The sequence below is a fragment of the Cricetulus griseus genome, chromosome 7 (genome assembly GCF_003668045.3).
Source record: "Cricetulus griseus strain 17A/GY chromosome 7, alternate assembly CriGri-PICRH-1.0, whole genome shotgun sequence".
In the NCBI taxonomy this organism is placed as follows: domain Eukaryota; kingdom Metazoa; phylum Chordata; class Mammalia; order Rodentia; family Cricetidae; genus Cricetulus; species Cricetulus griseus.
Genome location: NC_048600.1, coordinates 120,026,397 through 120,039,282, shown reverse-complemented (window position 1 = coordinate 120,039,282; position 12,886 = coordinate 120,026,397). Strand labels below are relative to the sequence as shown.

Genomic DNA, 12,886 nt, shown 5'->3' with positions numbered 1-12,886 from the left:
TATTACTTTCTTGTGCTTAATTCTCCACCGTCTGAAAGTTTTACATTTTTATGTCATTAAACTTCATCTCTTTCTGCAGGGTTTTTCTGTATGTTGTGTATGTGTGTTTTTTTTGTTTTTAAGGAAGATGATCACAAGAAAAGAAATATATTTACAATAATTTCTCATAACTGTATAGCACTGTTTTAAACTTACCTTGAATATAATTTCAAATATGACATAAGGTTGGAGATGTGTTTTGCTTAGGACGTTTTCCATTGTAAGTGGACAAAGCATCTTAAAATAGTTTAAATGTAGAGGGAATTTTGTTGGCTTATATAATTGGGAAGTCCAAGTGGACCCAGTGAGTGGTATAACAACTGCTTTGTCGTTCCCCCCCCCCCCCTTGAACCAACTACAATTTGTGTGATAATTTCATTCTCTCCTAATACAGACAGGCTTTTTCCAAGTTGCAGGTAAGATGGCACCAGCAATTTGTTTCCATGTCTTTCCAAGGTCTGGCCCAAAGGCAAAGCCCCTACTCCTGCTCCAAATCAAAAGTCTTTGAGGAAGGAATTTGAGTGGCTTATCTTGGATCATATTGTTCCACACCTGTGGCCAGGGCAGGCAAGGTATTATTGATGGCTCCAACAAAAGTGTATGATTGAAATGGGGTAGGAATGATTTTCCAAAGAGCAAGGGCTGTTTCAAAGATAGACCAAGCCGATAGCTGCAGTTGTAGCCTTTGGGAGCTCAGCATAGCATTGTCACTCACGCCTGTTCCCATATCCAGTTCACAATGCCTCTGTCTAACATGGTGCATAGATCTCACCCTCACCTGAAAATTTCAAAAAAACTCTTGGCCCACAATTGCACCCAACAACTGTCATTATGTCTTAGGTCCCATCTAAGATTTCTGTGTGCTGTGTACTAAGTTTGACAGGTTTGAGTATGTCTTGTCTTAACTTCATAACCCATATGAAATTCTGAATTTAGCTGTTTTAAACATTATTGTCCTGAAAGTGGTGGTTCTATTTTGGTAGATTTGGGATGTCAACAACAAATGGGAAGAGAGAAGCCTGTGACAAGTTCTTCTGGGGCCATTCTGCTGCCACAACAGAATGAATTACACAGTATGGGTTTTTAGGAATTGCTGTTAGCTGAACAACCATACACAGCAATTTGGCAGAGTTGGACAGTTCCCTACCCTCACTCCCCATGTCAGTTTAACATTCCCTTACAAATTTGTAGGAATTCCCACTAGCACCTCAGGCTTCCTCACTTTGTGTGGTGGGCCAGTAGCCTGCCTATACTTGCTAGAGGGGCTGATTGAGAGCAGATGTCTATTTTGCCACCAGGCTGCCTTTTGAAATTGACTTCTTAATGGCAGCAGAGTGGCCTTGGGTAGAGTGTGTTCCATGAGGACCTTTCCTCCTCGCCCTGGGTCTTTAGCTCTGACCCTTGCAGAATGAGGTTGCTCCTTGCTTTTGTTTTTTGCTAAACTAGCAAATGCGCAAAGGTAATTTCTGCATTGAATTGCAGCTGTACACTGAGGGGCTCCTTTCAGAAAGCTCTTGCTATTCCTTCTGTTTTTAGCAAGTGCAACCTAAACCCAGACAGCATTATAAAGTCTGTTACAAGGTGTAATTAGTGGTCCCAAGAGTTGAGCGCCTTGGGGTTAGAGCTCCAGAGCACGGAGAGTCTTAAGAGAAAGTAGCAGTGTCTGGCTTTCCAGCCTGGTGTGGCAAGATACTCAGCCCTTGATCTATCCTGATTGACTCAGTGGCATGTTTTGTAGACCAAGTCTTAAAATACTTGCTAGATTACTTAGGATTTATTGCTATCGTCAGAAATCTGCCTTGCTTAAAACATACATGAAATTTCGTTAGTGGCCTTGGCAGGAACATGTAAGGCTGGTGAAAGCCTCAGGGGCACTGTCAGGTTTAGGAAGCTAAACAAGGTTAGTCAGACATCTTCCTCAACATTTCCTCTTCTCATGTCTGCTCCGGAGCATTGGGGGACTTTTGTTCCCCCGTAAGCAGTGGTCTTTCTGCCATAGAGGTACAAGTTACAGCCTCTAATTCACACCCTTCCTGCTAATGGAAATACCAGACGGTATGATAAGGCAAAGGTTTACCCGGAGGCTAGAACATGTGCTCAGCACATGCAAGGCTCTTGGTTTAGTCCCAAGGAAAAAGAGAAAGCCAAGAAACCAGATTTAAAAGCTAAAAAATGGAATAGGGTGATTGTTAGATTTTTGCTTAAACTAGAAATGAAGAAGGCGCAGGATGAGGCATGAGACTAAGAGACCTATTAACCAGTTTATTATAGGCCAGGCAGAGTAGGGAGATTAAGAGAGAAGAGGAACTGGGTTAATGGCTGACCCCCATGGCTGGTCGCCGTAGAGAGGCAGAGGGAGCGTAAGAGAAGAGCAGAGGGGCAGAGAGCCCGTAAATGGGCAGGGGCCTGTCTTTTAAAGGGGTCCTCTACATCTGCGTGCAGACTTAGTTCACATGGAACCCTGGGCTGACCAGAGTTCTGCCTGAGTGGATTCCGCCAGGTAACAGGGGCAGGCCAGCGTAATGCTGAACCTTTCAGTGATGACTGACTGGAGAGTGAGTTGCCTGGTGGGATGGTGGAGTGTTCTAATTATGTCCTGCTTCCAAAGGCAGGGCCCTTGATCTGTAACCCTGTTGTTGTTATACAATTAAATTGGGCAGCACATCCTCCTCCAGAGAGAAGGGCAGGTAGGGAAAAGATTGACCCAACTAATATTAAAAAATCCCCTGAAATGAACAGCTAGTTTCCCCATTTGCATCTGTCTGTACTTGCCTAAAATACCACCATATATATAAAACAATTAATTCCTGTCCTTGGATTTACCAATGCTACACTGTTCAAATTTTTTTAAGCTTTAAATTAAAAATCAGGTCTTGTTCAATTTTCTGTCGAGTGGAAAAGTACAGTGACGAATGGCTGGGTATGTATGTTCATTATCCCCTGTGAGATCCTATGATGAATGGCTCAAATGTGTGCGCATTAGCCCATGTGGGATTTGTGCACAATGAAAGCAGGTCACTTAAGAATGAAGTTATAAAACAGATGCCGAGAGATCGTAACTGTGTTAAAAATAATCATTGTAATGAGTTTTCACAGATAATTATGTAATTTTTAGAGAAAATTAGTGTAAAATTCAACACTATTACTACTTAAGTGGGAAATCTTTATAAAATTAAATATTCTTTTAATATACAAATCCATATTAGATATGCAAGGCAACATTTTTGTATGCATTTGAATTGTTACATTTGTTATTTGCAAGTTTGCGGAGGCTCCTCCTCTCCAGTAGATGAGTTTCAAAACAGGTAACACTGTTTTCTGTAAAATAATGAATGAATCATAGTATTTTTGTTTTTTGATGTTTGCTGTTGAGGAAACTGATGACGTTTGCTTTGCCTATGAAAGGACTTAATCTGCTTGGTTCTCTTGGACTTTAGATATATATGGCATGGAAGTGTTGGATAAATGAGGCATTCTTACTTCCTGTCAGCAATCACTTTGTGGCATTTCCATTTGATAATAGGTGACTTCAGAGTGGAGAAGTCTAACGGAGAGATGGCTGAGTCCCCTGGAGCTGGGAGAGGAACGTCTGGCTCCACTCGCATCATCACCAGACTGCGGAACCCAGACAGCAAACTTAGTCAGCTGAAGAGCCAGCAGGTGGCAGCTGCGGCCCACGAAGCAAATAAGTTGTTTAAGGAGGGCAAAGAGGTGCGTTCTGTCTAAAACAGAGCTCTGTGCACTGTGAAAAATTAGAGTTGTAGACAGCAGAGATAGCTCCAAGGTTAAGAACACCAGCTGCTCTTCAGTGCTTACCTCTCAACTGGTAACCCCAGCTCCAAGGAAGCTGATGCCTGTGGCCTCCAAGGGCACCTGCACTCATGTGCCAACGCCCATAGTCAGACACACATTAAACAGATAATTAGAATTGGATTGTACCCTGAAATCTTAAAAAAAAAAAAAAAGGGACAGGAAATTTATAGACCTAGTTTTGAATTATGTTTTCTTCCTCCCTCCCTCCCTCCCTCCTCCCTCCCTCTCTCCCTCCCTCCCTCCCTCCTTTCCTTCCTTCCTTCTTTGTAGTGAGTACCAAGAGCAAAAACAGTTGGTCTTGTATTTTGGCAGATAAATTTATGCACCCAAATTTAGTTTATTTATTGGAAATTTATTTATTGGGCAGATAATGTTAAAGTCAGCTTTATTACAAACAATTCTTTGTTGGTGGTGTTTTTTTTTTTTTTTTCCTCTCTCCTTTTTTTTTGATGGGGGGTCCTAGATAGGGTTTCTCTGTAGCTTTGGATCCTGTCCTGGACCTTGCTTTTTAAACTAGGCTGGCCTCGAACTTACAGAGATCTAACTACCTCTACCTCCAGAATGCTGGGATTAAAGGCGTGTGCCACCATGACCACCTGTAGCCCATTTCTTGTGACCACTTTGGAAGAACCATTGTTGCTCATAGCTCTTGGTAGAGCAGCGTGAACTGTCTGCAGTAGCCTTGACTGATCAGCAGGATCAAAACTGACAATGAGTAGCTCTACTCGATTCCAGCTGTGGGCACAGAATGTTGACAGCTGTGTCTCTCAGATGATTAGTTATTGGATAGCTGAGCAGGAGTGAACCATTAGGAGGCTGCAGCAGGGAAGAATGTAGCCAGTTTGAGGCAAGTTGAGTACCAGGCCAACTCAGGCTGTGTAGCAAGACCCTGTCTAAACCCCTGACAACCCCCACCCATTACCTCTACATTAGTGGAGAAAAATAAACAGCCAGTATTGATTTTTATGGTCCACTGAAAGATTGAGCCCAGCTTTTTGGAAACATTATTCTAAAGACCCCAGGACCTATAGCAAATAAAGTTAGAATAATGAAAAGAGCAGTAGTAGAGAGTTTTTGGCCATTTATTTTTTAGGGGTTAGTGGGTCTGGTGCCCTCCTATTTTGATAAATAGGATAGTATGTATCTGAGATTCATAAGCAAGGCCACTCCTTTTCTGCAGTCATGTCTTCCTTATTTAGTTATAAATGAGAAGCTTTCACTTTTATTTTGTTGGTTTTTCAAGACAGGGTTTCTCTGTGTAGCCCTTTGTAGACCAGGCTGGCCTTGAACTCGGAAATATGTGTGTGTACACAAACGCCCAGATTAATGAGGTGGTGTCAAAAGACAACTTTGTGGAGTTCTTTTGTTCCACCCTTTTGTGGTATCCAGGGATTAAAGTTGTATCACCAGACTTGTTGGCAAGTGTCCCTCCTAACTGTCCCCTGCCCTGAGACAGTCTTGCTATGCAGCCCTGGCTTAGACTTGAATTCATACCCTTCCGTCCTGACTGTTTGCGCTGTAGGCCAGTTCCAACTTCACTTTAAATCTAACTTCTTTTCTTTTTTTTAAATCACACCATGGCACCCCACCGCCACCCCTGCCTCACCCCCACCCCCACCTCCCACCCCCACCTCACCCCCACCCCACCACCCACAAAAAGAAAAAAAAATTCTGGCTTCTAAACTTCAACCCTTTAGTCATAAAATGTCTCTTGTCTGGAATGATTATACAAATAATGGCGTCTTTGTTTTTTCCTCAGGTGTTGGTGGTTAACTCCCAAGGAGAAGTTTCGCGGCTGAGCACCAAAAAGGAGGTGGTCATGAAAGGGAGCATCAACAACTATTTCAAGCTGGGGCAGGAGGGGAAGTACCGCGTCTACCACAACCAGTTCTCCACCAACTCCTTTGCCCTCAACAAGCACCAGCACCGGGAGGACCATGACAAGAGGCGGCACCTTGCACACAAATTCTGCCTCACTCCAGCCGGGGAGTTCAAGTGGAATGGATCTGTTCACGGGTCCAAAGTCCTTACCATATCCACGCTGAGGCTCACCATCACGCAGCTCGAAAGCAACATCCCGTCCTCCTTCCTTCATCCCAACTGGGCTTCCCACAGGTGAGGACGCTCGGGTTCACTTGTTGCTGCGAACATGCTGGTTAAACTAAAACCCATCCTTGGATAACTTTGAGTCATCAGAATTTTATCCCTGGAGTCAAGAATATTGTAGGTCAAGGAGTTGAGAGGACTCAGTGATGCCTGAGTCGCTCCTGGTGTATAAAATCTCCGGTTCTCTGAGCTGGATGCCCTCAGGGTAGTGTGCCTGTGTGCACTCCTGCCACACAGAAAGAACCCCTTTTCATCTGAGCTATACAACTGAATCATGCTGGACTATGGCTATTGTGTTTTCAGTTCAAAACAATGGTTTCTTCCTTCTGAAATGCAGGGCTAATTGGATCAAGGCCGTTCAGATGTGTAGTAAACCCAGAGAGTTTGCATTGGCTCTTGCAATTTTGGAGTGTGCAGTTAAGCCAGTTGTGATGCTGCCAATATGGCGGGAGTCTTTAGGACACACCAGGTGAGTAAATTCTAAGTCTTGGGATTGATGAGTATTGGATACTTCTGAATGCTACATCATTCATTAATAATGATGGAAAAGCCCAGCGGGGGGTCACAGGGGGCCACAGTAAAGTCTATCTCTGCCCAATCTCCATTAATTCCCAGGATTCAAGACTGTAATGAAGATGAAATGAGGTCAAATATATTTTTTATTATTAAATTTTTATTTATGGGGCTGGAGAGATGGCTCAGTGGTTAAGAGCAGCCATTTCTCTTAACTGCTGAGTCACAGTTTCAAAGCATTTGTTCTACAATGTTCCCAACACTGTGCTAAGGATCAGGCTTATTTCTCTCTGTAGACTTGAGAGTCTGGCCAAAGATCACCTAGCTACCAAATAGACTCCAAGCTGTGTACTTGAGCAGGCAGTAGAAGCACACCCAAGAGCACTCGCTGCCTTTGCAGACCCTGTTCACCTCCCAGCAGCACACTTCTAGCTGAGATGGCACACGCCTTCCAGCCCATTGCTGGGACCAGATATTTAGGAAATAGACCCATCATGAAGGCTCTCTGACCAGCCAGGCTAGCTGAAACAGTGATCCATTGAAAGGCCCTTTCCTTTAAATAAGAAAGGTGTTAAGATGCCTTGTTTCCACCTCTGGCCTCCAGATGTATGTGCATGCCCAAGCATACCTGTGTCCACAGACACACACACCTTAGAAAATAAATAAAAATAGAATTATATTTTAAAATTATTATAAGGACTGGGCTATATGCACAAGACTTTTGATTTGGGTTTTGTTCCCAGAGAGAGAGAGAGAGAGAGAGAGAGAGAGAGAGAGAGAGAGAGAGAGAGAGAGAGAGAGAGAGAGAATGTATGTATGTATGTATGTATGTGAGGTATGGTTGCACATTCCTTTAATTCCAGCACTGAGGCTGAGGTAAGAGGATCACAAGTTGCAGGATACTGTCTAAACAAAATGATGAACTATCAAAAGCGTTGCACACTATCTGCCCTCCTACTCTTCATTCAAATGGTATAATCCACTAGCTTTTAAAATAGGAGTGTATTTTCCTTCCCTTTAAACATGCTTTATTTATTTATTTATTTATTTAACATATCTTTAAAGCTAAGTATAGTGGCTCACATCTGCAATGGTAGTACTTGGGGAAGTACAGGCAGCAGAGTCACCTTGAGTTTGTTTGAGACCTGGGATACAGAACAAGAATGTCCCCAAACCAAGCAATTAAGACCAAAAAAGTGCCAAGCAGTTGGTAGTACACACCTTTAATCCCAACACTCAGGAGGCAGAGGCAGGTGAATCTTTGAGTTTGAGACCAGGCTGGTCTACAGAGCAAGTTAGAGGACAGCCAGGGCTACACAGAGAAAGCCTTTCTTGGAATCACACCCCCCCCCAACATACACACACACACACACACACACACACACACACACACACACACACACACACCCACACACACACACACACACACAAAACAAAAAGCAAATGACAAGAAGAGTGAGTTTCTTGATGGTGTCAGTTTTTGTCCTGTTACTATAAAATTTCACTCATATATAGTTGGATTTTGGGGGATAGAATTGGTAATATAATTGAAAGTTTTATATAGAAAAAACAGTAATGAAACTGTGAATTCGAAGGACAAGCTGAGCTGGGTGTAGTGGTGCTCACCTCTCTGTGCCTGTTGGGGTGGAGGTAGGTACAGTTCTGTGAATTTGAGGCCATCCTGATCTACATAGCAAGATTCAGGCCAGTGAAGGCTACATGGTAAGACCCTGTCTGGGTCTTGTGTTGGGGATTCGGGGGAGAAGGCCAGAAAGTCTCCCTGCTGAAGTGTTGCTAGTCATCACTGCTGTAGTTAAAGCAGTGCAGAGTCTTGCTGTGCCTTAAAGACAGTTTTCTGGTTTAGTCCTCCCCAAACTCTGGAACTTAGTCTTTCTTCCCCTCTTTAGTGATGGGTCCTGATCCCTAGGGGATGTGAAGTGATACAGATATTCCTTTTGTGACTGCGCAATTGTCAGACATTTGCTCTCTGTGATCAGCTGTGAATATCTGAGTTAACTGCCCTTATCACTGCACAAACATACTTCTCTGATGAGGTCTGAGAACTCACCCTTATGTCCCCCCATACAGGCACTCACACACACACACACACACACACACACACACACACACACACACACACACACACACACACACACGAATAAGATACTGTTAAAATCTTGGGTCCTGCCAAGCCTGATGACCTAAGCTTAGTAAGCTCCTAGCTCAGAAAGTAACAAGCCAGGCAAGGTGGCACATGCTTTCAGTCTTAGCACTTGGGATGTGGAGACATGTGGATCAATACAAGGGCAGTCTTAGCTTGAAGCTTGAGACCATTGTAGGCTATGTGAGATCTTATCTCAGGAAACAAACAACAACAAAACAGGGTTTGAAGATATGGTTCAGGGGTTAAGAGCACTGAGTTCAGTTCCCAGCACTCAGGTGGTGACTAACAACCATCTAGAACTCCAGTACCAGGGGATCTGGTATATTCTTCTGTTCTCTATGGGCCCCTACAAACGAGGGTACACATAAACTCATGCAGGCTCTCATACCTACAAATTAGATAGGTAAACAATAAAATAAATATTCATTTAAAGAATAGATACTTTTAATTTCATTTCTTACATAGTAGAGGGTGGGGGCCAGCATGAGCTATATATAACTACAAATACATTTGAAACTGTCAGAACACTTCCTGGTCAGAAAGCCGCAGACAGTGCACTCAGGGTGTCCTCAAATAAGCCTAAGACACTTGGCAGCTCTGCCGTGGATACTGCATGTCATTGAGCAAAGAGGATGGCCTCAAGTTGATCAAGATTAAAACTCAAAACTAAACAAACCCACAGTGCTAATAGGAGAAAGACAAAACATGAATTAATTTATATTTTTGTTCTGATACTTTTCTTTTTAAACAGATTAAAAAACCCAGGTGCCATGGAGGAGGAAATTGGACACATATATTTAAAATTCTAAGTGGAAAAACCATTATTGTAATCAAACTCAAAAGAGAAATGGCAAATTGAGGGAAAATATTTGCACCACAGATGGAAAATGTCCTCAATTGACAAAGACCTTTTATAAAGGAAGAGGACTAATAGTCCAGTACAAGTGAGACAAAGGCGCCGGACAGGCATTGTGCAGGAAGTACATGTGAAAGGCTAGTAGACACAGAGAGTGGTGACTTCTCTCCTAATTAGAAAGCAGTGGAATGGCTTGTTTCCCTCCCAGTCTGGCTAGTGTGATACTCAGCTCACAAGGTATGGGGCAGCCTATGGGTTTGTGATCGATGGACAGGCCCGGGTGTGCCTTTTGCTCCTTTCTTTCATCAGCATTTCAAGTACAGGAACTGTCATCCCGTCACTGAGGAGGACTCTGGAGGGCTACTCCTCATGTTCATCTTGAAAGACACACAGTGTATGTTGTATCTCTGCAGTAATACCACAGCACAGAGTCATGGGCACTGCCTGCAGATCAGGTGTGGAGCTGACAGTTAGTTCATTCTCATGGTCTGACTGGCAGGTGACCATGGAGAGGTGAAAGGAAAATCTGTCACCCTCTTCACCCTGCCCTCCCCCAGAGAGATGTGGGGTGACAGTTGGGGCTGCATGGCCCCATCCTGATGGGGCTCTCTTGAGTCTCCAGGTCATCAGTCGTGTCCAGGGCTTTCTGCCCAACAGACAAGACTGAACTACAGATCTCTTTGTGTTGCTGCTTTGCCCCATAAAGACTTTGGTGGTGGCCAGAGCAATAGAATTTGATTTCAGCACACATCACAATGAGCTATATCAAAGCAAAGTGAAGCCTTTGTATTCGGTGGTTAAAAAGGATCTGTTTGCTTGTCGACAGAAACCAAGCTGGGTCCCTAGTCACTGTTAGCAGAGTGATCTGCTCTGTCAAAGTGACAGAGCAGAGCTCAATATCTGACCTAGAGCTAGGCCCTCAAGAATAAATAGAGAAACTGTGGAACCTACTGGTGGTGGCACAGTCACACCTTTCTCCTGTGCCTGAGGCTGTATCTTGCTGTGCTTTTTTATAGCCCCTGCTTTACTTCCTAGTTCTGATATGGGGAACAGGCATCCCCTTGCAATTTGTAAGGATCCCTGGAGCTCACAGTTGTCACACTAGTGAATAGTGTATGAAGCTGCATGCTGAGGTCAATAAGAACAGGGCACAAAGCTTTCTCAGTACTTGGGAGGAGATGGAGAGAGTGCTTGCTTCCTTGTTTTCCTTTGAGACAGCATCTCAATGGATAGCCCAGCCCAGTGTGCCCTCAAACTTGAGGTTCAAGATACTACTTTAGCCTTCCATGTGCTTAGGTGAGGGACTTTTGCTACAACACCCAAATTTTATTAATTTAAAATATGATATGGGAAAACTTAGTGGTGGAGTGCTTGCCTAGCAAACCCAGGACCTGTGCTTTAATCGCCAGCACTACTAGGAAAAAGGGATCTGGCTTGCAAGTTCTCCAACTGTTTGTCTTTGCTGATTAAAAGTCGTAGTCCGAGTTGCTTTCGTGCTGTCAGTTCTATTTAGAGTGGGCTCTACATGGGTATCTGTAGTGTGGGCTTGTGCATGAGATGTTACTAGAATAAAACACTAGTGTTTCCTTGGGGAGGTGTTGGGAATGCTACATGTACTGATTTTTGTCTGTTGGCAGTGTCTGGGATGTAGGGTTCTAACTAAGCACTCTCTTTTTTGTTTTTCAAAATTAAATGTAATTTTTTTTAAATCTTGTGTGTTTTCAGATTACACAGAATGACATCAATTGAAAGGGAAGAAAAGGAGAAAGTTAAAAAAAAGGAGAAAAAACAAGAGGAGGAGGAGACAATGCAGCAGGCCACGTGGGTAAAATACACGTTTCCAGTGAAGCATCAGGTAACTGGCACTGTGCCTAACGCCGTGGGCGCCATTTCTGAATGTTTTATTGTAGTTTCAAACGCAGTCACTCTGCTTTACTTTGTCACAATCTTGAATTGAAGAGGTGGTGTGAACACATATTTTAATTTTGTAAGCATGGTTTTCTCTTAGAATTTAAGATCAATTTGCTGAAAATAGTAATAAAAATAAAAACATTGTTATGTTTAATTAGGAGAGTTATGTTCTTTCATAAATCTTTAGATTCCCACTGAAAATTAATGATTTGGTGAATTTAATTAATTTTCCAGATTCTTTTATTATTGTACTTTTATCTATTTATGTGAGTGTGAGAGCGCACACCTACAGAGGTGGCAGCATAATTGGCAGGAGTTGGTTCTCCTGTTTTCACCGTGGGTCCTGGGGGTGGAACTCAGGGCATTGGTCATGGTGTGCCCATGCGCCCTACCCACTCTGCCATCTCTCTGGCCCAGTTTGCCTGATTCTTAGCCTGTGTTTGGCAGATATTTCTAATACCAAGTGTGCTTATTTAACCACTGTGTTTTCATTTCTACCAGGTTTGGAAACAAAAAGGAGAGGAATACAGAGTGACAGGTTACGGCGGCTGGAGCTGGATTAGTAAAACACATGTTTACAGGTTTCTTCCCAAATTACCAGGCAATACTAATGTGAACTATAGGAAGCCCTTTGAAGGAGGTGAGTAATCAACTTGTCTGGGGTACAGCTAATATGAAGTCTTTAATGTTTCCAGTGCTGATAGATTGTTTGTTTGTTTATAGGACCACTTCTAATTGGTGTTATTTCTTAGAATCTCACAGTATATCGATTGACCTTATTCCAGATAAATGTATCCTTATGAGTTTTTAATAGCATGTGGAAAATACTCTTGTGATTTACTAGTTTTCAAGTTCTCAAGTTTCTTTTATTTAAGATTATTTACATTGTATGTTTATGAGTGTTTGCCTTCATGTGTCTGTGTACAGCACATGTTCATGCCTGGTATACACAGAAGCCAGACAGAGGACATTTTGTCCCCTGGACCTGGAGTTAGAGATGTGAGTCACCAGCTGGGAGCTGGGAGCTTAACCCAGGTCCTGTGCAAAAACCACAAGTGCTGTTAGCCAGCTAAGCAGCTCTCCAGCTCCAGAAAGTCTACAGACTTTTAAATTACCTTTTGTTATAAGGCTTTGATGTGTAGGATTTTAGTTAAAGAAAAATGAAAGAAAATAATTTTTAGAAGTACTGAAACATGTAATTATTATTTTCAAAATTTGAAGTTTTTTAGTTCCACCCATCCCAAGACCTTATATTCAGTACTAGTTGACATTTTCAATACTATTACACATACAAACCAAGAAGGGAAATGACAGATGCCAGCATTCTGAGTCATAGAGCTCAAAAACATCTCCCTTTTGTTTTCTGTTGTGGTCAGTCTTGACTGCCACTCCTCAGGATTTGACAGCAACTTAAATGTAAGAATGTCTAAGGTACTTCATTTGGTTTTGTTTTTTAATTAGAAATAATGAAATATAATTACTGG

General features: G+C 42.7%; 1 protein-coding gene across 11 annotated transcripts in view; it reads left to right on the top strand.

Annotated features, from left to right (window-relative positions):
* Positions 1-12,886, top strand: part of Bptf (bromodomain PHD finger transcription factor) — an 87,835-nt gene that overhangs the window by 27,160 nt on the left and 47,789 nt on the right. For all 11 annotated transcript variants that reach the window (XM_027427777.2, XM_027427775.2, XM_027427773.2 and 8 more), the window contains 5 exons: positions 3,563-3,750; positions 5,612-5,967; positions 6,296-6,427; positions 11,217-11,346; positions 11,904-12,042. In XM_027427777.2, coding sequence (XP_027283578.2) covers positions 3,563-3,750; positions 5,612-5,967; positions 6,296-6,427; positions 11,217-11,346; positions 11,904-12,042 — 945 coding nt within the window. The remainder of the gene's footprint in view (positions 1-3,562; positions 3,751-5,611; positions 5,968-6,295; positions 6,428-11,216; positions 11,347-11,903; positions 12,043-12,886) is intronic.